This window comes from Coenobita brevimanus, chromosome 67 (assembly GCF_032717465.1).
Source record: "Coenobita brevimanus isolate Jiangsu-jjx chromosome 67, ASM3271746v2, whole genome shotgun sequence".
NCBI lineage: Eukaryota > Metazoa > Arthropoda > Malacostraca > Decapoda > Coenobitidae > Coenobita > Coenobita brevimanus.
The window spans coordinates 31,522,361-31,548,461 of NC_137020.1; the positions used below are offsets into that span (position 1 = coordinate 31,522,361).

General features: G+C 41.8%; 1 protein-coding gene across 1 annotated transcript; it reads right to left on the reverse strand.

Annotated features, from left to right (window-relative positions):
- Positions 1-25,360, reverse strand: LOC145405531 (cadherin-87A-like). Its single transcript, XM_080276876.1, has 35 exons — positions 25,124-25,360; positions 21,541-21,682; positions 20,829-21,013; positions 20,389-20,609; positions 19,826-19,948; positions 18,944-19,084; positions 18,497-18,721; positions 17,447-17,567; positions 17,040-17,261; positions 16,531-16,633; positions 16,282-16,371; positions 15,034-15,316; positions 14,193-14,379; positions 13,823-13,942; positions 13,048-13,217; positions 12,438-12,545; positions 11,793-11,977; positions 11,322-11,452; positions 10,998-11,153; positions 9,605-9,729; positions 9,151-9,258; positions 7,761-7,916; positions 7,478-7,594; positions 6,907-7,099; positions 6,534-6,760; positions 6,074-6,200; positions 5,379-5,554; positions 4,553-4,673; positions 4,247-4,335; positions 3,980-4,075; positions 3,607-3,755; positions 2,724-2,943; positions 2,199-2,386; positions 1,382-1,496; positions 1-717 (listed from the first exon to the last, which is right to left on the reverse strand). The coding sequence occupies exons 2-35, from the start codon at positions 21,675-21,677 to the stop codon at positions 340-342; spliced, it is 5,493 nt and encodes a 1,830-aa protein (XP_080133002.1). The 5' UTR covers positions 21,678-21,682; positions 25,124-25,360; the 3' UTR covers positions 1-339.
- Between the last annotated feature and the right edge of the window lie 741 nt (positions 25,361-26,101).

A 26,101-nucleotide genomic window follows, 5' to 3' on the forward strand; every position in this document is an offset into this window, starting at 1 on the left:
TTTCCATAAAGCAGAAGAGAATATAAATGAGCCAAATACACATATAAATAGGTGAGGAAGAGAAGCTAAGAAGCCACAAGTGCCCACAAGAACACAAAGAGTCCTCATTATTAAGCGAGGGATGTGATATTATAACAAACGAGTTTTCACTAAATTGTTACTGTAAATTTGGGGAACTGGCAAATCAGCTTTATAAGAAGCAATAGAACTTTAAGGGGCATTTTCTCTGTACTTCAATGTGAAATTAATACAAGGAAGGATCATAGGAAAAAGGTAATACAACGAGAACTTACTGTACAGGCCTAAGACGCTACTCTCCTTACTTCCATATGAGACCCCCTACCTTTGAGCACTCCTGTATGACACATTGTCCAGTGGAAGCCCTCGTTCCTGCCACTCATAGGATCTGGGTGGCTCTGAGCTCAGCATGGAGGCAGGTGGAGGTATGGGCTGTCCTGGAGGCCCTGGAGGTCCATTTGGGGGTCCAGGGGGTAGCATAACAATGGACCCCGGTGGCAGAACTGGACCAACAGAAGGCGGAGACTCAAGAAGGCGGAGATGGCGTTGGTGGCGCTTAATGCGACGGCGGTAGCGAGAGTAGAGGCAGCATACAGCAATGGCAGCAGTCCCCCCACCCACACCAATGAACGCAGCAATCACCAGCACCCACACTTCAACCCAGTCTGCACCAGCTGAGGCTTGACGCGGTACACAGCGCTGAAATAACACACACATTTCATTCCTCCACAAAATCCCCACACAAGATAAGAACAGTTGCCTCCTTTATGATTCCATCCATACTGATGAACGTAATAATCAAAAGCACCCACACCTCAACCAAGTCTGCACCAGCTGAGGCTCAACACAGCACACAACATTAGAATAACACAAATTCATTTCTTCACAATACCACCACACACTCCCTTCATGAAACTTCTGTACAGCTACAGTAAGATGTAGCTTTATATCATGTATTCCTCTCTGAGGGGGTTATACAATGAGCTGCAGTAACAAAGTGGTTGGCAATGTTAGCTATAAAGCTGCCATTTCATAAGTGTAAGACCTCCTAGAGTGGACAGCTATAACCACTTTAACTTGGCCCAAATTATTGCCCTTTGGCAGTTTATTTCACATAGCTGAGCGGCAGAAAATGACAATGTCATGGCTATACATTTTCCCATACCTCTTGTTCATGACTAGTATCATGGCCTTGTGTTAATTTATTGCCACAACCTGGCATTCAAGGTGAAGAGATGGCAATTTTAGGCCAACCCTACCAATTTAAGAGACTTGTTGAAACCTGCAGTATTATGAAAGTGGATTTTCTCTCTCTGGTTTCAGCCACTGGAACAGATACAGTCAATACCAAAACATAACTTACCTCCACCTTCCTAACAGTGAACCTCTCGAACACTTGGCTCAGGTCAGGGTTCTGCCGGGTGTCCAGAAGAGCCTTGGTGTCGTGAAGGTTCCGGCCCTCAATTTGGAAACATGACCTGAAAACATACCTCTGATTTAATACAGATACTATAGTCAGGTTGTTGCTACCTGACAAAACAGGGCCACTCTCCGTACAGCACATCCATGCTGTACAACTGTTCAGTATACAGTACTAACATTTTCTTACAAAATCAATAAGAATCTAGGACCTTTTTTTTGCTTTACAATTTTCTTTTTTGCTTTTACAACGACTGTGATGCCCAATTCTTGCTATACGATCTTTTTCATGCTTAATAATGCTGATGACCATAGTAATCTGAAACATCCATGAACAGTGGTAGCCTATTATCATCATCATTTCCAATGCCTTGCTCCCTCTAGGGAACCCCCAAACAGGGGATGGCCATGACAGAAATCCCTTAAAGATGCCTTATCCTCACACACCCGTCTCACTCTCTCAAACACTCCTCTTCCTCTTCTTATTCTACTGCGCCCAAAACATGTCATATGGTCCTACTGACTGGCAAATGGCAAACAAACATGCACACAAAAGCAGAAGCCACTGACAGAATGCCAAGAGAAATGGGCTTAAAAAATCCATTTACTTATCAAACAAGTCTCTGAAATTTTTTCCAGCTCACAGGCTGCAGTCGTATCATGTCATTTACAAAGGCTCCAACATGCTTGCATGTGTCAGCTTTGGTCACCTAATGGTGGCTCTCCTTACTGCTTGATCTCTGGCAGCCTAATTATCTCACCCTGTGGTAGTAAAGTCAATGGCGCCATCAGCATCAGAGTAGTATGTGGTGTCGTAGATGTTGAGAGAGGCGGCAACAGGCAGGGCGCCCTCCACCTCCTTCCTAAAGTTGTCCAGCTGCCGACGCACTTCACCAGGGGTCAGGCTGAACACAAACCTCATCAGGTCAGAATCACGTAGTACATAAATCTGTGGGGCAAGAAGACAGGCATTAAATATACATACATATCATCATCTTCACCTTATTACTCATTGAAATAAAATGCATTTTTTTACAGAGCACTATAAACACTGCAGGAGCTGTGACTTGCATTCCATGGGTTAATTGCCAAATACAAATCTATACCTCTGAATACAATGGATAACTGAGAAACCTCCAAGAACTTATGGAATATTAAAACCTATGTACACAAGACATGGTTGTCATGCTGACTGAGACAGTTTACCACTAGATCAAAGGCATCTCATGTTGGGGCCAATGATCTTAGAAACTACTTATAGCCAAAAACACCTTAACGAAACTCACAATAACTTTAGCCAGTGCAGGTGTTGCAGGTGGTGGTGCTGATGCAGCGGTGACATAGACAGTGAACGTGCCATGTGCGTAGCGTGTCAGAGGGGCATTGGTGCGCAGTGACCCCGTGGCAGCCTCCAGCAGTAACGTGCCCTCTGCATCTACTTCCTCATCAGGCAGGAGTTCAACTGTGTCTTTCAGGTGTGAGAAGCTGATGTTGTGGATGGCATACCTGTAAATATACAGTATGGAAAAATTTAAGTTAACTCCTTTCTACCTTCTTTTATTCTTGTTGCAGTGTTCCCCTCATGTCCACCTCCTTCCTGGGTGGTAATTCAACAGTGTCTTCCACATGTGAGATGCTGATGTCAATGGCATATCTGCAGTGACAATACAAAGTTTTATGTCAACATTTATAACTTGTAGGAAAACTTTTCTGTTCATTCTGGTCAGTGTTGGTCAATTTTATTCACCACTGGAAACCTCCCTAGGTAGGAAGTTAAGAATTACAGTACATGTCAATGATTAACTGCTTGTACTTCCTCAGATTTTCTGAGGATTCCTAACAGGATTATTTCATCATTATCATCCTATCCCAATTTTCCTTGTTTAATATGGAGGGCTGTTTATTTGGACTTAACAAAAAGAAGGGGGAGGAAAGAAGCCTCTGACAATCTCTCCCTTCCATGCTGGGCAGTTGGGTCATCACATTCTTCTGCCATAAAATCAAATTCCCTTGGTAACCATCTATAAAAGTAAGGCTATGACTCACTTTACTAATATCACTAACTCACTCCTTTACCAACAGATGAACTATTGTTTCTTCAGCCAATACAGTAGCTATATGTAAATTTCTTGAAAGGGTATACAGTATATCAAACCAACAGGAACTGACTTGATAGGCTGGGCAGTGGGATCCTTGTCACATGCCTTAAGCCGCACCACCTCAGTCTGCAGTGCTGCATCAACACGCACTCCAGCTGTCACCTCTGGATGCTCAAAGGCTGGCCTGTTGTCATCTAAGTCACGTACCATTATATGTACCTGCAAAGAAAATGTACAACATAAAAATACAAAGAAGTAGCATACAGTATATATACAGTATATATATATATATATATATATATATATATTGGCTGTACTTTTACCCCCACAATTTTGGAATGGTTCCAGCACATATGATTCTGACAGGTAGGGGGAAATACAGATCAAAGAAGACAGTGTCTGACTTGAATTTTACACTCAATGTCCAACACTAGCACACTGACCTGCATCATGGCGGGATTAGCACTGTCATACTCCATCCTACTGGGCATCCTACGACTCAACTTGCCACACAACACAGTCAACGTCACTGTGTCCACCTGCAGAGCAAATGTGACATCATACACTACTGGTGTTTTCTCCTCAAGACTGCTAAGTGCATTTTCAGAAATGTGAACAGTATCCAGCAAGAATAACTAAAAGGCATATCACTTGGATTTAAAGTGCTAATAATTCTGCTGTACAGCTCAGAATGAAGCTCCATCACTCACCTCCTCCCGATCGATCCTGCTCTTAACATAAATCATCCCTCGATTGTCAGCCGTGCGGTTTATACCAAACAGTCCACCATCATTACCATCTGTCATATAATATAAATACTGTTAGGATAATGACTATTTCTAAAGGAATATGAACAGTTATGTTAACAGTGATAAACTAAATTAAACAGCAAAGTAAACCTGACTATAGTAATAGAATTTGCATTACAGTGAATTTACTTACATAAACCTGGATAACAACACAAAATACTGGCTTGCATACTGTTTATCAGGTTGCCAATCCCCAACAAGCCTTACATGTGATGCGGTAGTCGACAAGTGCATTGTCCCCACTGTCGCTGTCCTGAGCTGATACATACCCCACCACTGTCCCTATGGCTGCCTCCTCCTCTACCTCAACCTCCATAGCCTCGTCACCCTAGAAGTGAGCGAGAGCAAATGGTGGATTACATAGTGAATTGAAAGTTATGAGGATTATCAACAATGTTGTTGCAGAACTAGAAGAAAATACAGGGAAGTGCTAAAAATTAAAAAGGTAAAATCATTGCCAAGTAACATATTCAAAATATCTGGGCCTAACTCTCCTCTCCTTAATCAACCCATTAACTTTAAAATGTACTGTACCTAAAAACTGCTGGAACACAATGAATTTTATATTGTTCATTCCTAATGTCTCACTATACTACCCTAACCCATTACATGACAAGGTTTCCCTCAACTAAAGAAAATGTTGTAAGTAGCCCGAATATACAGCCCAAGTGGATACATGCCTTTTAATGGGTATTAAGCAATGCTGGAAATGTAAGGGGCAGTAAAGAAAAATTACACTGTAAGCATATCAAACCAGTGGATGCAATAAATTCTCCATCCATCCATCCATCATCCAATCCTATGTTGTCCCATGAGGAACCTGGGGCTAGGCAAGTTGGTCCTAACATTAAGATGAGAGTGAGAGTCTCTCAGCTGAATAAAAAAATGCTAGTCTAACCTGCATAAAAAAGTTAGGTGTCTCCATCCCATGACACTGAAGATGATTAAACCATCACCTGCATCTATACAAACTTGTCTTTGAGCCGAATAAAAATGCACAACAGTAAAAAGCATGGACTATGAATCGTCTCACCGGAAGCCTGGCAAAGATGGGTGGATTGTCATCAGCATCAGTAATGTTGATGGTGAGGACACGTGATGCCAGCTGTGGGGGACGACCCAGGTCCCGTGCAACCACCACAACCGTGTACTGTTCTCGCTCCTCACGGTCCACTGCACCAGCTGTGCGGATCATGCCTGTCGTTGGATCTGGGGTGCAACAGAATAGTGGGGCTAATGTAATGGATAAAACAACTAGTCCTTATTGCAGTAATGGGGATAGTGTAACAGTAAAAACAGATAGAAAAAAACATTATTATTGCTGGTACAGTTGTTATCCCAGGCTCATATGGATGTGAGCCCAGTCCACTGTAGAAAAGGGCTGCTTCAACTGGGCGTTCCTAATCTTTTGTTGAGGTTATGCTGAATGACTGTCTTTGCTGTGCTAATATGGTACCTGACATGAGAGTCATATGGTGTGAAGAGCTATCTGAAGTGGAAACATCAGCAATAAAAAGTGACAGGAATGATGGGAGAAATAGGATGAGAGGAGGAGAGACAGAGGAAAAATGCTACAGATGAATAAAGAAGTAGGCAGCACTGCACCAAGTGATTGGATGATGGTCACCAACATCCACCACTACTGAAAGTGTGAGAAAGGTAAATATTAAAAAAACTGCATTCTCTGTGACCATTCTGCAACAGAAACCACAACACAACATAACTCACCAATCTCAAAAGTACCAGTGTTGCTGCCATCATCCAAGAAGGAATAGACAATTTTTCCGTTAGGAGTGTTTGGGTCATCTGGGTCCTCCGCCTCTACCTGGAACACTGCCGTCCCAATTTTCGAGTTCTGTGAAAAAATAAACACAAATAAATATAAAAATACAGTAAACGGCAAAAATCTTCCTCCTTCCATCCCTTATCTTTCTCCTCCACACCAACCTCTCCCCTTCTGTCCTTATCTCTTTTCTTCATATTAGTCTCCCATTCAGTCCTTATCTCTCCCCTCCACATGATTATCTCCTCCATGCAATATCTTTCCCCTCCACACCAGCCTCTCCCCTCCACATCAATCTCTCCCTCCACACCACACTTTTCCTCTGCTCATATCTCTCCCTACACATTACCCTCTGCAATCCATACCTCTCTTTCAGCCATCATCTCTCCCCTCCCTTCATCTCACCTCAAGTACGCTCGCTCCCTCGTTGGGTGCTGGGTGTACGAAAGACGGAACCCCATCGTTAGCGGAGACATCGCCTATGAGGAGCCGCAGCGTTGTCTCTGAGTACTGCTGTGGGGTGCCCTGGTCCACGGCTCTCACTGTCAGTTCGTATGGCTTGGTGCGGCCCTTACCATTCAAGGGAGCTTTAACTGACAACACACCAGTCTCTGCATCCACTGAGAAGAGCCCTGGGGTACAAGAGATGTAGCAAGGAGCATTAAGTAAATGTTTATTGCCATTTTACCTACCTTGATAGAAAATCTTAAAATAAACTTAATTTCAGGCATAATTAGCTACTCTGAACTGCTGAATATTCACTACAAATACCACATACCATCCAGCTCTCCCTGTGGCTCTGGCAACTGGTACCTAACGAGGCCATTCAGCCCCAGGTCAGGGTCGTTGGCACTAAGGGTGGCCACCGCACTGTCAACACCTGTGTTCTCCGCCACCACCACTGTGTTGCCACCACCATCCTCATGCCACACTGGACTCTCATCATTTACATCAACCAGTTCTACTTCAACCTGCATCAGTGAAAGAGAGAGAGATAAACATTGTGTATTTTTATGGCCAATGTTCCACTGTATCATCATCACCACCACCACCATCGTCATCATCATCACAATCATCATAAAGACTGTTGCAAAGGTGTTACTGTGTGTTCATAGTGTACTGTTGTTACTGGTTTAGCAATGTACTCAGCTGAATATGAATGCTTTGGACTGCAGACTGAAGTTATCTTTCTTCTGCAGTCCACCATTCCCCAACTTAGAGACAAGGAGGGAGTTGAGGTCTGTTTGTATACCTAGGCAGATCTCCCAATTATGCTGGTCCTACCATTACGAAAGTACCTCTCACCAGCACAAAGTATAGTACAAAACTGTCATTCTAATGATACTGACTATGACAGTGGTCTTGCGGCTGTTGATTCCCCCGCCAGGCATGTCATGAGCAGTGACCTCCAGGGTGATGATCGGGGATGCTTCACGGTCCAGCTGTGCACCACGAGCAACAATGATCTGCACACAACACACCAATATTTACTGTTCTGGCTACAGAGCACACCATGTTCATGGTGATGCTATTTTAAATTATAGTTCTTACAAGTTTCAGCTTTGGGGACACACATAACATAATTCAACTAATGACATTCTGAAACACACAATTCTTCCTCCCATTAGTTACCTCGCCTGTGGTCTCATTGATGACAAACAATAATGCCCCCTCGCCTCCCAGTGAGTAGCGCACCTCCCCTCTCTCCCCTGTGTCAGCATCTGTGGCTGCTACCGTCAGTACAGACTTGGGAAAACGTGCATCTTCAGCCAGCCGAGTGTGGTATTCCTGGTGGTACATGTTTATTATACATCTTTAACTTGGTCTAAAATCACCATCCATTCATCCTAAATACTGAGTTGTACCAAGAGATTAACATTAGACTATGATGCTGATCACGAAGAAGTGCTATTACAGAAAAAGGATGTAGAACTGAGGTATTCTTTAAGTCTACTATCAAGCTACATGAAACAAGGCACAAAAAGACAAAAATCAGGGCCAAGTCAAGAGTGAGAGGAGCATAGCATATTATTAAACTTTCTCTTTTCCCTTCACTAAGTGGAATCAATGGAACAGGGCAGTTCTACTGCCCCGTTATACAAATGTCCTTTAACTCCCTCTCAATCCCCAGAAGGAAGGATAGGGGACTGCAGCAGGGGGACAACATCAGCCTGCAGACTATCAGGTTCACCTTCAGATAAGCCTGGGGTTGCAACTACTACTACTATTGCTGCTCATTACCACAAAAATCAGAATTATTGAGATCAACTTTATCATAACCACTATGGTTATTCTCCTTGCCATTATCCCCACTAAGTAATGGGGTGGGAAGGATTAAAAGATATGATAAAGAAAATGTTAAAAGAGGAAGCCTCTTCTCATTCTCTATAATCCGTCTCTCCTTATGCCTGCATGTTATATCACTCTCTAAGTCCACCAAATACTCATCAGCAGTAGTTCACTTATATTCCCAGTTCTGCACAAATTATTAAACAGTTTCCTGCAACTCATCTATTTTCCTAAAGACAACTTAAAATATTACAAACTTTTCATTTTCAAATTTCCAGTCCAAAGGACTGCTCCTAAACTGAACATCATCATCTGTCAGCAACAAACTTAATAAGGAATGTTTTCAAATTCAGGAGGTTAAAGAAGACTGTTTCCAACTCCTTCATGTAAAAAGGATCTTTCTCCTGTGTCGAATAAATCAACTACGGGTAGCAAAATCTATAAAATATCCTCAAATAAATGGGATGTTCTTATACCTTCAGATAACATATATATTCTGCACCTTGCTCTGTGTAACACCAAATTTTCTGTGTACAACTTAGGAAGGAGATCTAGAAGTGTAGCAGTCAGTGAAGGCTGTATCTAACCATTCCAGTTCAAAAAGCCTCTGCTATGCTGAATAAAACTGTGTGGGGGTACCACAAATACATTGCAGAAGAGTTAAATTGAAGGGATTAACACCAAAAATCACTATGTTCAGTGCAGCAACAAGATCATTCTTCCATAAACTTACATCCTCAGTAAAGATGGGGCTGTTGTCATTAACATCTAGTATATCCACTGTGACCGTGGCCTGGCTTGAACGATCCCCAGCAATGGCCAGTACTTGCAGTGATGTCATCTGTAACAAGCATGGTCAGTCAGATATACAAAGAGCAGGTCCAGTAAATTATAACAACAGTAACATTAATGGCAAATGCCAATTTTAGTACCAGTAGGGTGATGGCAATGATGTAACTATGTAGTGCATCTTCTCCTCCAACTCAAGACATCTTGTACGGTATATACTGAGGTAATTTATGTTTTTTCAAAATGTAACCAACTTAACAGTCACTGAAATTCTACTTACTGCTATTCTAAAACAACAACTTTAACTGTCACCATAGTATAAAATGAATCCAATCTGTATACAGTACCATGAAACTAGATATCACACTACTGTACTCCAACTCTTCTTCCATACTCACCTTGGTCTGTGATGTCTCATAGTCAAGTCGTGCATTAAGAGTGACCTGTCCGGTGATGGGAGCCACACTGAACAAGTCCTCGGGGTCAGAACCCTCAACCTTCTGGTACCGACGCACAGGCTGATCTGGCGTTGGGATGGTGTAGGGGAGGATGGGATTTAATGGCTAAGTTTCTAATTCTCATTCTGGTAAGCTTAAGTTCTCTGTTACTTACTGGGTGCAAAGTACTGTACTGCATTCTGTACTATAAAACGCCTGGTCCTTTAATATTCTTCAGTGACAAACGGAATATTTGCAAGAGAGAAGTCTTTCATTGGAATCCTCAGGAACATATCCCTTCATATATTAATATATTTCACTAATATTAATATATTTCAAGAAAGAGAGGCCATGTGCAATTTGCCACAACAGCATGGGATGTAATTCCATCTTGTGTAGTGTCAGTGATAAGTGGGTGCATTAGGGTTGTAGTGATATCAGTGGTAAACTGCGAGATAATGTTGATTTCATGTGTGCAGTGTGTAGTGGAGAGCAGGTGGAGATTGTCAGGTGTGAAAGGACTGAACTTGCTGGTGAGTGTCTTGAGTACATGGAAGAGTTTTGTTATTTGAGGGACATGTTATGTGCTAGAGGTGGGGCTGGAGTTAGCTCTGTGGCTTGAGTTAGGAGTGGTTGGAAGAAGTTCAGGGAACTGTTGCCTCTCCTGACATTGAGAGGACTCTCCCTCTGTGCTAAGGCATCTTTGTATGCAGCATGTGTTAGGAGTGTAAAGCTGTATGGTAGTGAGACCTGGGGAGTAAAGGATGAGGATATCCGCAGGCTCAAGCGTACAGAAATGACAATGATTAGGTGGATGTGCAGTGCGTCCCTGAGAGTGAGGCCTGGGGGGACTAAGTTTATGATGGAAAAGTTGAGGGGTAGAATGGGACTGGAGTGTATTGGTGCTGTGATGAGGAGAGGTAGATTGAGGTGGTTTGGGCATGTGGAGAGGAAGGGGGATGATAACTGGGTGCAGAAAGTGAGAAGTGTTAATGTTGGGGGTTGGGCTGCAAGACGTAGACCTAAAATGACCTGGGAGGAGGTGACTGAGTAAGATCTCAGGGAAATGGGACTGAATAGGGAAACTGCTAGAGACTGAGCAGCATGGACAGCAGCCATTAGGTGACCAAGGGCAACACATGCAAGCATGCTGGAGCCTTCAAAAACAAAAAGAAACGAAACGAACTAATATTCATTACGCAGATACTTTATATTTACTTTTTTTTTTTTTCATCAGACACAGTGATACTCTGACATTCTATATCATACAAAATAATCATCCCTAACTATAATCATCCCTAACCTACAACCTATGCTAACCTCTAACCTGTACTAACATCCAACCATAACATACTTGTGACAGGATCATGTGCAGTGACTGAGAATACGATGGTTCCCGGGTCCTGCTCCTCCTCCACCTCCACCCTTAGCTGGGGCCGATCTGGGGTCCATGGAGGTCCAAAGATGGGGTTCTGGGCACTGAATGCTTGCACATACAGGGTCACCTCAGCTAAAGAGAAATGTAGGGTTAGTTTGGTTGTCAGAAGGGAGTTCATCATAGGTTATGACAGCACCTCGCCACAGCCAAAAGAGGGAAAGCATAAGAAGGTTTCATTTATAGAAGGGGAGGGAGTAGGGGTGACATAAACAATTTGCACAACAGAAGGGTGGCACCAACCTGTGTCAGTCTGGTTAAGGAACTCTGGTGCTGCACTGGTGTCATTAACAGTAACAGTGAGAATAACCACAGCCGCCTCATTGTGGTCCAACACACCAGACACATACACCTCACCAGATGTCTCATTGATGCTGTAAGGAAGGGAAAATTATCATGTCTTTACTATAAGTTGCAGGATTGGCTTTTGCTACTGAGTCCAAAGGAAATATGGTATATGAAAATGGTCTGTTCAAGTACTGCTTATAAATCTAATATGCCAGTTTCCCTCAATTTACAATACCAACTGCCTGGAAGAATTTATGATACTGGCATCTGAAAAACATTCTAAACAATTGATGAACCTATAATGAAAGCTGACCATATGATCAAATTTCAACAAGAATCATCCATACATATAATTTTCACTTGTTTTCTTTTAACCATTTTCATTCAAATTATACAATGAAACTCCAAAGCACTTTAGGCACTTACCTGAAGGCATTCATATAATCATAGGGTGAAGATGGTTTTAGGGCAACTCCAGTCTTGTCCCGTGCAATGACAGGCTGGGTGAGTTGATACACCAGCTCGGCATCCAGGTCAGGGTCACTCGCATGTACCCGCACCACCACCTCACCCTCTGGCAGTCGCTCACTGACATACTGGACATATGACTCCTAGGGGGAATTGAAAATAATAATCATAATAATCATCATTATTAGTACTACCTGTATTATTATTGTTATTATCCATCTCCATAATCACCTTCCTCAGGAGTATCACCATAACCATGATCATAATCATCGTCATCATCAGTATTGTCATCATCCTCTTTCACACTAATACATGGGGTAGGCAGAATCCAGGTATAAGATGCTTTAAAGCAAGAGTACTATCTACAGACCACTCTACTGGGGGGTCATGAAGGAGAAAGAAAATGTAACTCCAATGATGAAAGACTTCTACATAAAGAATAAAAACAAAATAAGGTGAACACACACACACACATAAGCATGCACACATGCACACACACACACACACACACACAGACAGACAGACAGACAGACACACACACACACACACACACACACACACACACACACACACACACACACAAAGAGTACAAACTGCAGGTACCTGATCAAACTTGGGTCTCTTATTGTTGACATCCTGCAGGTCGACAACAATGGTGGTGGTGGAGGTCTGCTTTGTCTGTGCCCCACTGTCCACCGCCGCCACCACCAGCTGATGAATGTAAACAGAGGAGAAGCTGAGTATATTGTCCGAGGCTGCATATCTTCTATGCACCCGACAGCATTGCATGATCATATCTCTTGCTACCTGTTAGGAATCTGATATTTTTCATGACTGTTTCTAAAGACCACACAACTACCAAGATGCTGTGGTCCAAGGTACATACACGGTACCTAATTTAACTCTAGTCTTTTTATCTTAATTTGACCCAGATTTTCATCATTTTACAGCTTCCTTCATGTAACTGTGGCACAATAAGACAATACTATCTATAACTCTGCACCCTTTCCATAGCACTTTTTCATGACTAGCATCATATTCTATTGTTACCGTACCTTATTGTTACAACTCTGTGTTCAATATGAGGGATGGCAATTTTAGGCAAAGTTAAAGTAAAAAGAATATACTTCCTAACCAATTCAGCCACAACTTGGCAGTCTCAAATATCCCTCTCCTCAGTTTTCCCCCTTGAGCTTCAACGTGACGAACTGACCTTGTATGTGGGTGTCATATCCCTGTCAAGTGATGCCCCTGATGCCACAGTGACCTGACCCGTGGTGTCATTAATGATGAAGTTATCCCGTGCTCCGGCTGTCAGCAGGTACCTCAGCCCTTCATCAGGTCCATCAGGGTCACTTGCATTCACACGGATCACTTCAGTCCCTATACAAAGTTGAGAATCAGGAGGTAACTAAGCAATCCAGTGCTAGGTTCCTACACTATATGTCATCCAGTCCTTTATTTACCCATCAGGAACATCTGGGCCCAGGACAAGCAAATTACATCTTTTTAAAACTTACTCTTCCTGCTACCTAAGAATTTATTCAGCTTTGAGACAAACCCTGGTAGTCAGAGTGTTAATTGAGACTAATATAACTGTTATTACCATACAATTTTATTCAACGCCGAAGAGAAACCTAGTTGTGCAAAGGTTAAAGAAGACTATCTGCTGTTGCTATTATTCATAATTTTATTCGGTCCTAAAGAGAACCCTAGAAGTGAAGGGCTACTGATGGCTATATCTAATCCCTTCAGTTTTAAATATCACTAAAACAATAGATGGAAATGAAAAGAAGCAGGTGAAATGAAGTTAAATGAGGTAAAGTAAGTAAAGTACTGTACTGTAATGTTAAGTAATGCAAGGTGAGGAAAACTGAGGTGAAGTGATGTGAAGTAAGGCAAAGTAAGGTGAGGGGCACAAAAAGGACGCAAGGGAGGTGAAGTACTGTAGTAATGTTAATGGAGAAACTGAAGTCCGTGTAACTCACCAGGCAAAGTGTCTTCTCGCACCTTAGCCTTGTACCCCCGCTGCCTGAACCTCGGGGGCCTGTTTGTGTCCCGGCCCACTGTCACAAACACTCGAACATCTGTATGTTTGCGTGGCTCTCCTGCAGTGAAGATATAAGCACAACTGAACTACTTGTTAACAATCAAAAGCTGAGGGTAACAAGCAATCCTTTTTTACCCTCTCTGAGCTGTGGGCGCCCTGGCTAAAACATACAGTACTTAACACACTATTAAATCATCCCATAATATAAATATCTGAAAGCTGAGATCTGCTTAACTTGCGTAGGATCCATACTACTGAAATGGATAAACAAAACACAAACACACACACAAAATCACCCACAAGCGCACCTGCATCAGTGGCACGTATGGTGAGTGCATACGTGGATGAGGGTGTGTCGAGGTGTGTAAGGGGGCGTGTGATGGTCAGCTCCCCACTCACAGGTTCCATGAAGAATGCCTCGTCCTCAGTGTTGCCCTCCTGCAGAGAGTAGAACACCTTCCCGCCACCCTGCTTCTCTCCATCAGCATCTGTAGCCTAGAGGTAGAAAACAGAGCTTTAGAAACAACTTTTAGAGACAGTATATAAAGTTTTCAGTATATCACCTTTTCTCACAATCTATTTTTTGTTTATAAGCCAATTAGTAACTGAATGAAAGTTTGGCCATGTGGAGAGGATGGAGGGTGAAAGACTGACGAAGAGAGTGTATGTGAGCGAGGTGGAGGGGGGAAGAGGGAGGGGGAGGCCGAGGATGAGATGGAGGGATGGGGTGGAGAGGTATATGAGAGAGGGGGGTGTGAGTTGGGAGCAGGGCAGTGAAATGGCAGGGGACAGGGCGACTTGGAGTCGATTTGTTTGTGGCCACCCCAAACGGGATTGAGGCGTCTGGCAATAGATAGATAGATAGATAGATGAAAGTTCCATTGTTACCTATAAATCTAAACAAAGATTTTCCCCAATTTGCATTACCAGCTATAAGGAAAAAGTTGTGGTATTTTGAACCACATCCTTTACTCATAATAAGGACTGCTGTTACCGATAAGGCACTGTAATGCAACCAATAAAAGTCAGTCCCACCTTAAGCCTGTATAGGTGCTGGGGCCCAAGACTAAATTACCAAAGCCCATCACATTTACCAACGCCATAAATTATCAACACTATCAACCATACCACAAAACACCAACAACCAACCTTGACGAAGAGTGGTGGGTCGAAAACACTGGCGCCCTCATCAACAGTTCTGCGGTACTCCCTCCTGGAGAACACAGGAGCATTGTCGTTCTCATCCTCAACATCCACGAATATATTCACTGACGTCACCTTGCCCCCTCCATCTGTAGCAGAGTAGGTGAGGGAGTATGTGCGCTGACGTTCGTGGTCCAGGCAGTGGTCTGAGCCACACCCCGCTACAAAGAGTTGGCCGGTTGTCTCATCTACTCGGAACTTCTCTGCCCCAAAGCCCTTAAGACTGTAGCTGTTGTGGAAATGTCATTTAAGAAAGTTAGTTAATCTTTGAAAACAGGGTTAATCTGCAAAGTGCGAACGTGATAAAGAAAGCAAGGTAACCCTATCCCGTGAAGGGAGGAGCGTAAATTCTGGCTGTGCGTGTAACTCTCGCTCGTGAGCTTTCAGAACAGTCGCGTAATGATATTTTACTTCTAACGCTCATAGGAAAGTTACTATTCATCATAGAAAGGCCAACTTTGGTCTCATTTTGAAGATGAAGAGTTTTGCTGACATGCTAAAGTTTTACACTGTCCTTTAAAAAAAAATTCGCCCAAAAAAAAACTATTCAAGAAGTAATAATACTTTTTGCTTCAATACATAGCAGAATATATTTCCTTTCCAATAATGCATTATCTGCTGTATATATTTAAATAATAATGCCACATATATACGCAAGAAAGAGGAGCATAAGTGTTCGGCAGGAGGTCAAGAGGTGTACATCCTACCTGTGAGGAACCTCACACCACACTAAGCCAAGCAAACCAAGTGAGCACACATGCACCAGATGTGGCAGGCTTAGTTCCACCCACTTTTGCCCATCATCCAACAAAAATGACAACTCCCTAAAAATTCCTTTAGAGATTACATCAGATAACAGGCAAAGTCGTCATATTGATGTCAGAGGCTGATAAATGCATGATGACCCAGGTTGTCATTGGCAAGTCTAAGGGTTAATCTATGAAGGATGGGTTAATGTATGAAGAGCAAGAATCATATCTGGACATAACACTTCTTCATTCTAACACGGATTCCTAAGATCTGGGGTAGGAAAGACTCAGAACCCCAGAAAAGAAATAGGCAAGTAGGCAACATTATCATTTCAATGTATGGCTCAAATGCATAAAATAATGACACCTAAACTCTGACCATAATCTATTACTTCTGAATATAAATCAGCATTACCTCCTGAAAAATGTCTGCTTTATTACTCACCTCAGTCGACCATACTCTCCTGAATCTGCATCGGTGGCCACAAGTGTAGTGATGGCATGGCCGGGACCCACACCCTCACTCACACTAAACCTGTAACAGAGGGAAAGAGGGGTAAATGGAGGGATTTAGTGATGCTGACGGGGGAGGATAATACTGCAGTCCATTTGTTTTCATATAATGGAACAGGGCTATTCTCACAACTTGTGATAGCATGAAATTATAAACAGAAACATGAGTAAAAGCACTGACCTATATGATGGCTTGGGAAAAGTGGGAGGATTGTCGTTTGCATCAGTGACAGTGACATTAACCACCGCTGAGGCTACTGGTGTTCCACTCTCACTCGCCACCACTGCAACACCAAATACACATTACGTAAAAATCAGAGCAATTACATGCTTAATCATCTTATGAATACTGTCCTCCATGAAGTTCAGAATATGCCTGTTTTACATACAGCAGTCATATATGCTACAGTACTGTACAACACAAGTCTCCCTGGTTAATAATGATTTTGTCTATTTACTGCAAAGCCAGCATCTTTCAGAAATTATCAATAAATGGATTATATTGTTTCTCATTCTGTCAATTATGGAACTTGTACATATTAATTTGCTTGATACCCAAGAGCATAATACAGTATATAATAAGTTTTGAAAGTCACTGTTCAAAATCTCATTGGATCTTAATGAAGCAAAAAGGAAAAATAGATGCATGCACAATTTCTACAAACAGAAATTATAGCATAAACTCCCTACCTTTGAAGACGAAATTTGATGCTTCGGGGTTTTCATAATCAAGACGGTCAGCACGTGCAACCTTAATTACAACCGGTGTTCTTCCCACAGCAGCCTCAGGGAAGACAGAGAAGGTGCCCTGTGATGCAAATATGTCCTCCAGAGCAAGGGTGAAGCGGGCATTCTCCCCAACGTCTCCATCAGTTACCACCAGGTTCAGTCCAGGTAGTGGTGTGCCATCAGCTGGGGAGGAAAATGATTGAATTATGAAACAAATACCTAAACTTTTTAAAAGGAAGGATAGGTGGGTGGTGTAAGGAAGAATGGGTTGATGGATGGCAGGCTGAATGAGAAGAGCAACCTCAGCCTACAATCTACTAGATTATCCTCAGATGAGCATGGGGCCACAACAAAAACAAGGCACTTACCAATATCCTCCGGGACTTGCACATCGATATAGTCATGGCTGAAGGTTGGTCGCTGGTCATCAACATCTGTCACCACTACTGTCACCTGAGCCACAGCTGCCTCACCACCTTCTTCCTGTGCCTGTAGACAGGAAACAATATTTTGCTTTACATAAACTCCTAAATATTACCTGAAGTACTGCCTTCCACATATCACATGACCATACTGTATTATTCTGCCAGATTTACACAAACAGGCTGCAGCTCCTGAAAACTCTTAGTCTGCTTCCTAACAGGATATAATTATGAGATACAGATATCAAAATGTTGTCGAATGCATGTTGCAATATCATCATCATCATCCAGACCTCCTTTCCCACCCTAGGGCAGAGTGAGGAGTAGCAACATTCAGACAACCAAAGTCTGCCTAATTCAATGGGCCACGCTTCCATTCACTCATCATTTAAGCCCCCCGAATCCTGGCTCTATCTGATATGCCAAAAACTTTCACCATATTCTACAGCGTCACATAAACTAAGCAATCCCTATATGCATTCCACAGGCTGTCCAAATCCATTTCATTCCAATTCATTGATTCTAACTCATCCCCTACATTGGTCCTGTATTCATCTGCCAATTCTTTGATTCTCAGCTTCTCGACTTTCAGTCTCTCTCCCTGACTGCTCCTCTTTTTCCTGGTCCACCTCATTCCTCTCAGTATGATCTTGCATACCACAAATATATGAACTGACAGACCGCCACATTGTCCTCTCATGGCCTTTGTATCAAGGAATAACTTTAGCAAAAGAAAAGTGCAAGTGTATGCCAAAAGAAAATATGACAGTTATGCTGTTTCTACTCTAATGACCTAAAATTCCAATTTTTCCAACTTGATTACAACAAATCAATGCTAGAATACAATGCTAGTTTAAAGAAGTGTTACGGAAAGGATGGTGAGCCACATTACTGTCTCTGTCTGCTAATACACTATATAACAAAAGAACAAAAATCAGGGCAAAGTTCAGGTGAAAGAACTACTGTATAGCATCACGTACTCTGCTGAAAACTTACTCTGACATAAAATGTATAAAGACCTCCATTGTTAAGGATAATAGGGTCCTCACGATCCAGGGTTATGTTGGACGTTGTAATGGTGGTCACTAGCGTCCCATCTGGTTCAATCATCCCTATGCCCAGCTGGAAGTAACCAGCATCGTCCCCCTCCAGGGTCAGAGCCAGGGGTCGTGGCTCACCCAGGTCACCATCACGCGCCTGGACTTCAACCACTGGGGTGTCCTGGAGTAAGATATCATACTAGGTTAAACATCATCATCATTATTGTCATCATCATCACATCATCTTATTATTTTCAATCACCAATGCCATCATCATTTTCAATCATCATCACCACCATCATTTCTGTCACCATTGCCATCACTCTCACCATCTCCATCACCAATAATATATCAAGAACATTTTCCCTGCCATCAAAGAAGACCAAAACAAAAGTGTACTAACTGGTGGTGAAGCTTCCCGGACAGTAGCAGTGAAGGGAGCATTAAGGAAGACTGGTGGTTGGTCCTGTACGTCCTGCACCTCAACCTTCACTGTAGTTGTTGCGCTGAGGGCCACTTCACGACCACTGTCTCGGGCACGGATCTGACAGGAGAGAGAGAGTTGATTTGATGACAGGGAATGGAAGATGAGACCAAAAGCTACGGGAGGGAAAAATAAAGAGCTACAGTAGAACAAAGAACAAAAAGAAATAAAGATATCATTACCATCATCATCATCCCACCTACGGATGGGGTAAGGAAGGATCCATAAATAAGTACTGTCAGCTGCCAGAAAGAGAGAGCATGAAAGTGGAGAAAATGTTAAAAGTGTGCCCACTGAAATGGCCCACACAATCACTCACACATCATTCATGTTCCCTAAGAGTATGAGAAGCATCAAAATATGAGAAAGATTGTATCATATGGGAGTATATGAATGGATGAGACTGATATCTGATAAAGTGTAGATACTAAACTCAAGGAAATGTAAATTTACAGAGGCAGTCCTCATAACGGTAAAAAAATGGGATGTGTTCTTATATATCACAGCTAGTTTTCACATGCAGATATATTGTAAATCAGGGGAAATTTTCTTTGATTCATTGAGGACTGGATAGCGAAAAAAAAAAAAAAATTATAATGACGACTTACTATACTGGTATTAATCATTCACGACAAAGTTGAAGCAAACAATCATTCTACCTAGCTATCTATCGGTTCATCTGTTTACTTATTCATCTACAGTCAGATGCCTTAACCACAAAAAGGGTGGCCAAGAACAAATCTGCTTCAAGTCATCCTGTCCACCATATTATATAAGCTTGGAGATGTAAATGGTACTCACAGCAATACTATATTCAGCTCGAGTCTCATAGTCGAGGAGTTCCCTGAGTGATATGATGCCCACATACTCCCCTTCTGCTACTCTGGCTTCACGCACCTCAAACTTCTTGCAGGCTTTGGGGGTCTGTTGAAGGGGATAACATTAGTGCAATAATTCATCATCATCATTACAGAGGGAACATTACCAAAGGCACCATATTCTACTCAGTCTACTCCAGATATGAAGTACTGAAACAGTAAAGCATATTACTTTGCTCATATTGCAGTTTCAACGTAATCTCATTTTGGAAATGTAAAAAAGCATACTCATAATATCTAGTACCCTACCTTTACCAGTAACACCTTGGATACTCAAAATGGATTACTAAAATCCCAGACATTTTATATCTGGTTTCCATATAGTGTAGGCCAGACAATTTCACTTGATAACACTTCTCACCTTGCTTTGTTTTGTGGCATTATGCTAGTACTACTCCTAGATCTGTGGTGAGCACACACCACTTCTGACCTGAAAAATCATATCTCTTTTAAGTAGAAAAATTACCGAAAGGCCCAAACACCTACCTCGTCCTTGATACACTCCAGCTTGAGCTCAGAGTTACTCCCACCATCAGCATCTGTGATTCTGATTTGGGAGTACAGGGTGGCACCGGGAGAGGCAGACTCAGCCACAGTGAAGCTGTAGGGGGCGTTGTGGTAGAGTGGGCGGTTGTCATTGACGTCGATGATGGGGATCTTGCGGCGCAGGGGCACTGTGTTTGCCTCGGCTCCAAATGTGGGTTCATCTGTTTCAGAAGTAGAAAAAAATTACTGTACAGCATAAGAAAATATAAAGAAGGCAACATATAAAAAGGATTTGCTGTATGCAGCTGTGATTCATCTGCTAAAGAAAGAGAAAAAATAGGAGGCCAGTGATTTACTCAGGAAATAATGACACAAAGGACTCACTGCACTCTACTTAATTTGGTGATGAGACAGAAATCAAGACAAGACAATCAACCAACCTGTAACTGTAATAATGGCCTCTATGGACGCTGTTGTCTCGCGGTCCAGTCCCTGAACAAGTTTAACAACACCCGTGTCCCGATCAACACTGAGGTAATCCCCAGACACTGTGAAGGAGATGCCAGTGCCTTCAGGGTCACGGCCCTTTAGGGTGTACACCACTGACCCCACTGCTGTGTCCTCCCTGCAACACACACACATATAATTACAATAATCAGGTTCTGTATCCACTCCTCCACTCCCCTCTGTTCATTGTATAGACTGTGGTAGTGTGCTCACTCTTTATCCATGAAAGTGTATTACATTACAACAGTACTTAAAAATATGATAGTGTAACACTAGGATAAAACAAATTGTATTAAGATTAATGTCATGTTGTGGATGCAGAATTTATATACAGTAAAGGTACAGTATTTATGAGTGAAAATAACAGCTGAATTTCCTATAACAATGCATAAAACATTAGCTTGTAAAACAGTAACAGCAAACCCCTTCCTATCCCTTGTTGGCCTCAGAGGACCAAAAGTTTGGCTACTCCAGTCTCACTTAAACCACAGAAAACAACACTCCATCTCTGGAAGCATTTTAAATGAATGAGTCTGTACTGAATTATACAACATAAAACAAAAATTGTCAAACCCATATTATCTACTTTGAACTGGAGGGACCCATGGATTTGCTATCACAGTTAAAGATATGAGTTCAACTTACCTCAAAGTAAACCCAGCCATATCCCCACCCGGCAGGAACTCAGGTGGTCTGTTTATGATCTGCTGAGCGCTGCACCAACTCAGCATCAACAGTACCAGCAGCAGCGGCCCCATCACAGCTGCATCTACTCCACCCATCTTGTCTGTGGCGGTTCCCAGCAGGACACAAGTGGTGCTGGGGAAGGAATAAATTGTGGATACCAACTTTTATCAGCTATACTGCACAGTGAAGGAAATAATGGAAGAAAGGTGAGTTAGAAAGAGGCCAATACGAAAAAGATAAGTCGATAAGATAGAGGAAAATGACAACAGAAGTTCTACCTTTTTTTTCTACACTGCACACTGAATGAAATATTGGAAGGGATAGGGAGGAAATGATCACAGCAAAAAATAAAACAAGGGAAGAGAGGATACAGGAAACTGACAACAGAAATAGTACCAATCAAATGCTTATTACTAGATAACTGTAACATATTCAATCTAATGATGTACTTTTCCACTTTGTTCTTGCAATTCAGATGATTTTATTTACTTTGGAGGAAACATTTGGAACTGCAGGGGTTAGATAATGCCTTCATGGACCCCTTTACTACTAGAGATCCTTCCTAAAATTAATAAAAATTATTTGATGACAATCTATATAAAGTGAATAATGCATCATTGGATTTAAAGAGTTAATCAGCTTGGAAATGGTCTCTTGCTGCTTACGGGTTAAAAATTTTCATTCTCCTCTAACAGAAATAGAAGTTTTCCACTATGTACTCTTCCTACTACCAAATAATTTTAATTCAGCTTCAAAATTACCTCTCACCATTTAAGGGGGTAATGATAAAGTTCAGTAATCAGAGATGACCCTTAACCTCACCCAGGCATAATTTGGCCTTTCCATGATTGTCATATAATCACTGCTCAATTACTCTGCCTCCATTTCTGTAACTTTCACTCCCCTGCCTTCTAATGCTTTTTCTTCTTTTATCAGCCTGTTTTCTTATTCCATCTCGTCTTAATCTCACTATCACTCCTTTCTTACCTTTAGGCTACTTCCCATTACTCTTTTACTTTTTACTTTTTCTTCCTCTTGTTCAACTTAATCTTATCTTCTGAAATTTTACTGCATTATCATCTTCCTCCAGTTCCTCTCCTGCTCTCTCTTTCTTCCTGACTTCCCTTTCTGTCCTCTTTCCTCCTCCTCTCCTCTCCTCTGCTTTTCTCTTCTCTCTCCTTCCCTCTCATCTTCTCTTCCCTTACCTCTTCTTATTGTCTCTCCTTCCCTTTTCTCTTCATCCCTTTCCTCTTTCTCACTGTCTCTCTCCTTCCTTCCCATCTCCTTTTCTCCTTTACTTGCCATCTCTATCTTCTCTTTCCCCTTACCTCCTCTCTCTCTCTTGCCCTCTCCTACCTCCACACACTATAAACCCTCGTACACTAGCAACAGTGTTTCAAATGGCCCATGCAATCAGCAGAAACGCAATTGTAATTCAAACTATGCAATCTCCTCTCAACTTTCCCATCCACTCTTACATGAGGGAGTATTCTGAAAGGATCTTAACTAATATTGCATCTGATTTTTTTTTTTTTTTTTTTTTACAATAAACAAGTACTGTATCTGCAGAAATGTATTACTCTTATTACCAATTATCATCCTTTCATGCTGATTCTGGAAAGAATTCATATGAATTTTAAGCAGTATTTATCATACACAAATCTCCATATAACAACTATTATCAGTAATAATTTCCCCACATTAACTTTAACAATCTCCCATCTTCCTTATCTACTGTTTATAATCTCTGCTTTACTGTATTTATCTTTTATAATCTCCCACCTACTTTCTCATTCATATACAATCTCCTATTTACCTTCTTTCCTTAGCAATCTCCCACGTACCTAATCTACCTTTTATAATCCCTTATTTACCCAATGTACCCTTTATACTCTCATATCTACCATTTCTTTCACAACCTCTTATCTACCTTGTCTTTATAATCTCCTTTGAACTTCATGTCCCTTTTACAATTGCTTATGTAACCTATGTACACTATCTCTACAACATACTATCTACAATGCCTTATCTCCCATTTACAATCTCCTATCTTGGAGGTACTCTACAGTGTATATTTAAAAATAAATAAATAAAATAAAATAAAAAACTAGCATGATTCTTCTACAATGCAAATCAAAATGAGGTGAAACTGATACAGTACTAAAAAAAAGAAGAGTGTAGCCAACTGTCAATAACCACAAATCAGTCGCGTATATTGGGGGGGGGGACTCGGCAATGGCCCCCCCCCCTTTTGTCCCAGTAGGCCTACATATCTGCAGATCTAAATACATATACAAGTAATCAATGAATTCAGCCGTAAATATAGGCTGCTTGATTTCAAATGATCAACTTTCACACGACTTGAGTACAGTACGCTCTCTCTCTCTCTCTCAACTTCATTCATGCGAGTTATAGTTTAATTTGCTCAATGTTTCATATACAGTACTCTCTCTCTCTCTAAGTCATTAATGCGAGTTTTAGTTTAATTTTTTAAATGTTTCATATAAAAATGAACATTGCAGCTTCCAGGAATGTAGGAATCAACAATTGCATATGATTTACCTTTTTTTTTTTTTTTTTTTAACATACCGGGTACTGTAGAATTCCCTATTTAAATATTTTTGAAACAGCTCATTTTTGTTTCAGCCAAGATGCTTAAACTTCGTTATATTGTTTTGCCACTGAATATCAAATAAGTGCAATGTATCCCTCCTGAGGCCTCAAAATGCCCCTAATAGTGTTTGATTTCCAAAAAATTTCCTGGGGCGGCTTACACCGCCCCCCCCAGACCCCCCAGCTGTAAAGGCTCGCTTCGCTGGCCCCCCACCCCCCCTTAACAAAATTCTGGATTCACCCCTGTGGCCCCCCCTTTCCACGGACCTATATACGCCACTGCCACAGATATTGGTACTGTTCACAAGTAAACATGTAGATGTTATGACGTACCGTGCAGTATTTTCCTATACTACTTTTCAGATACCTTACAATCCTTACATACACAGTTAAACGCAAAAATATTAAGTAATTTTAATGCATACACAGGTAGGTATCTATAATGTCAAACAGAACTTTATAATATTAAGGATTAGGCTGGTTGTATTGCAATAAATTGGACATTTACAGTAATATACATCACAACAAACTAACCCTTTAAGTATCGGTACTATTCTCAACGTCTCATTCTGTAGAAGGGTACACAATCTTACTTTAACGATTCGTGAATGGTCATCTCACATCTTTGCACCAAAACCCACCCTGAATCTCAAAATAACCTACCCATTTTGTTAGAGAACCTACAATATGCCCAGATAATATTATTACCACCATACTTAAGCTACGATATTGTGATTACCGGTATAACTGTAAATTGATCGTGACACTACTGGCCTTGTAGTGTCCTATTTTCATCACCACCATGAATTTTGGTTATTTGCTCATTAATACTTTGTGCACCATCTTCCATAGGGTCACGTCTCTTGATATAACTCATAAATGGTCCTGAAATCAATAAGAATCCTCGCTTTTAAAGGAAAATGGATACGTTGTCTTTACCTGTATGAATCAGCTGCTGGGGAAAGGTGAAAAAGTCTCTTCCAGAATGCTTCTCAAATACATCGCATTTTCCCGCACATTCGATCCCTCCTTACCCACAATCCCTGTTTCATATCACTCTCTGCACTTCACTACACACCACTGCACTGTCCTAACACATCACTGGTTGGGATAAATGGGGAAAAAGGAGGAAAATCTGAGGAGGGCTTCAGGCTCCAGAGATGTCTTGAAGGAACCTCTCGGCCTGACTGATGTACGATGATTCTTGCTTCCGCCTTTTAATTTAATCATCTTTCGTATATTACAAGGTTTTTAATATATTTTTTAGGGTTAGATAATGGTTAATTATTATATGTTGTTGGTAGTCGGTGGCTCGTACATAAAAGAGGATGTGAATGGAAATCGAAAATAAAATAGTCATCTTGGACCGCAAGTGACCCCATGATGGAAGTATTCAACCCACCTTCCCCTCCCCCTTGCGGTCTCTCTCTCTCTCTCTCTCTTTCTCCCCCCCCCCACCTCTTGTCGCACCTGTAGTTACCCCACATCCTTCTTAACCCCCCATCCCATCACCTCCCTTTGCCTCTTCCTCCCTCCCTACGCCGTCACCCATCCCCTCTAGCTGTACCTCTCACCCCCACGGTCCCCCATCCCTCACCTATATTTACCTTCCCCCTTGCTTCCCTCCCTCTAGCCGTCCCTTCCTCTCTCTCTCTCTCCCTCGCTCCCTATATATCCTCCATCCCTCTTTCCTCCACGCCCCTCTCTCTTGGTCACCTGCCAGCCTACTGCACCGTTGTTTTTGCTTTCATTTTCCGATGTCCGTCGATTTACCTGGAATGGGGACATAAACAAGGGCTTAAATTTCGTGACCCCTCTTCCTTAGCGATTTAATCTGCATATTACTCCTCAATATCCTCTGTGGAGGTATGTGCGTTAGCTGGATTAAAATGTTACGAGTCGTCCT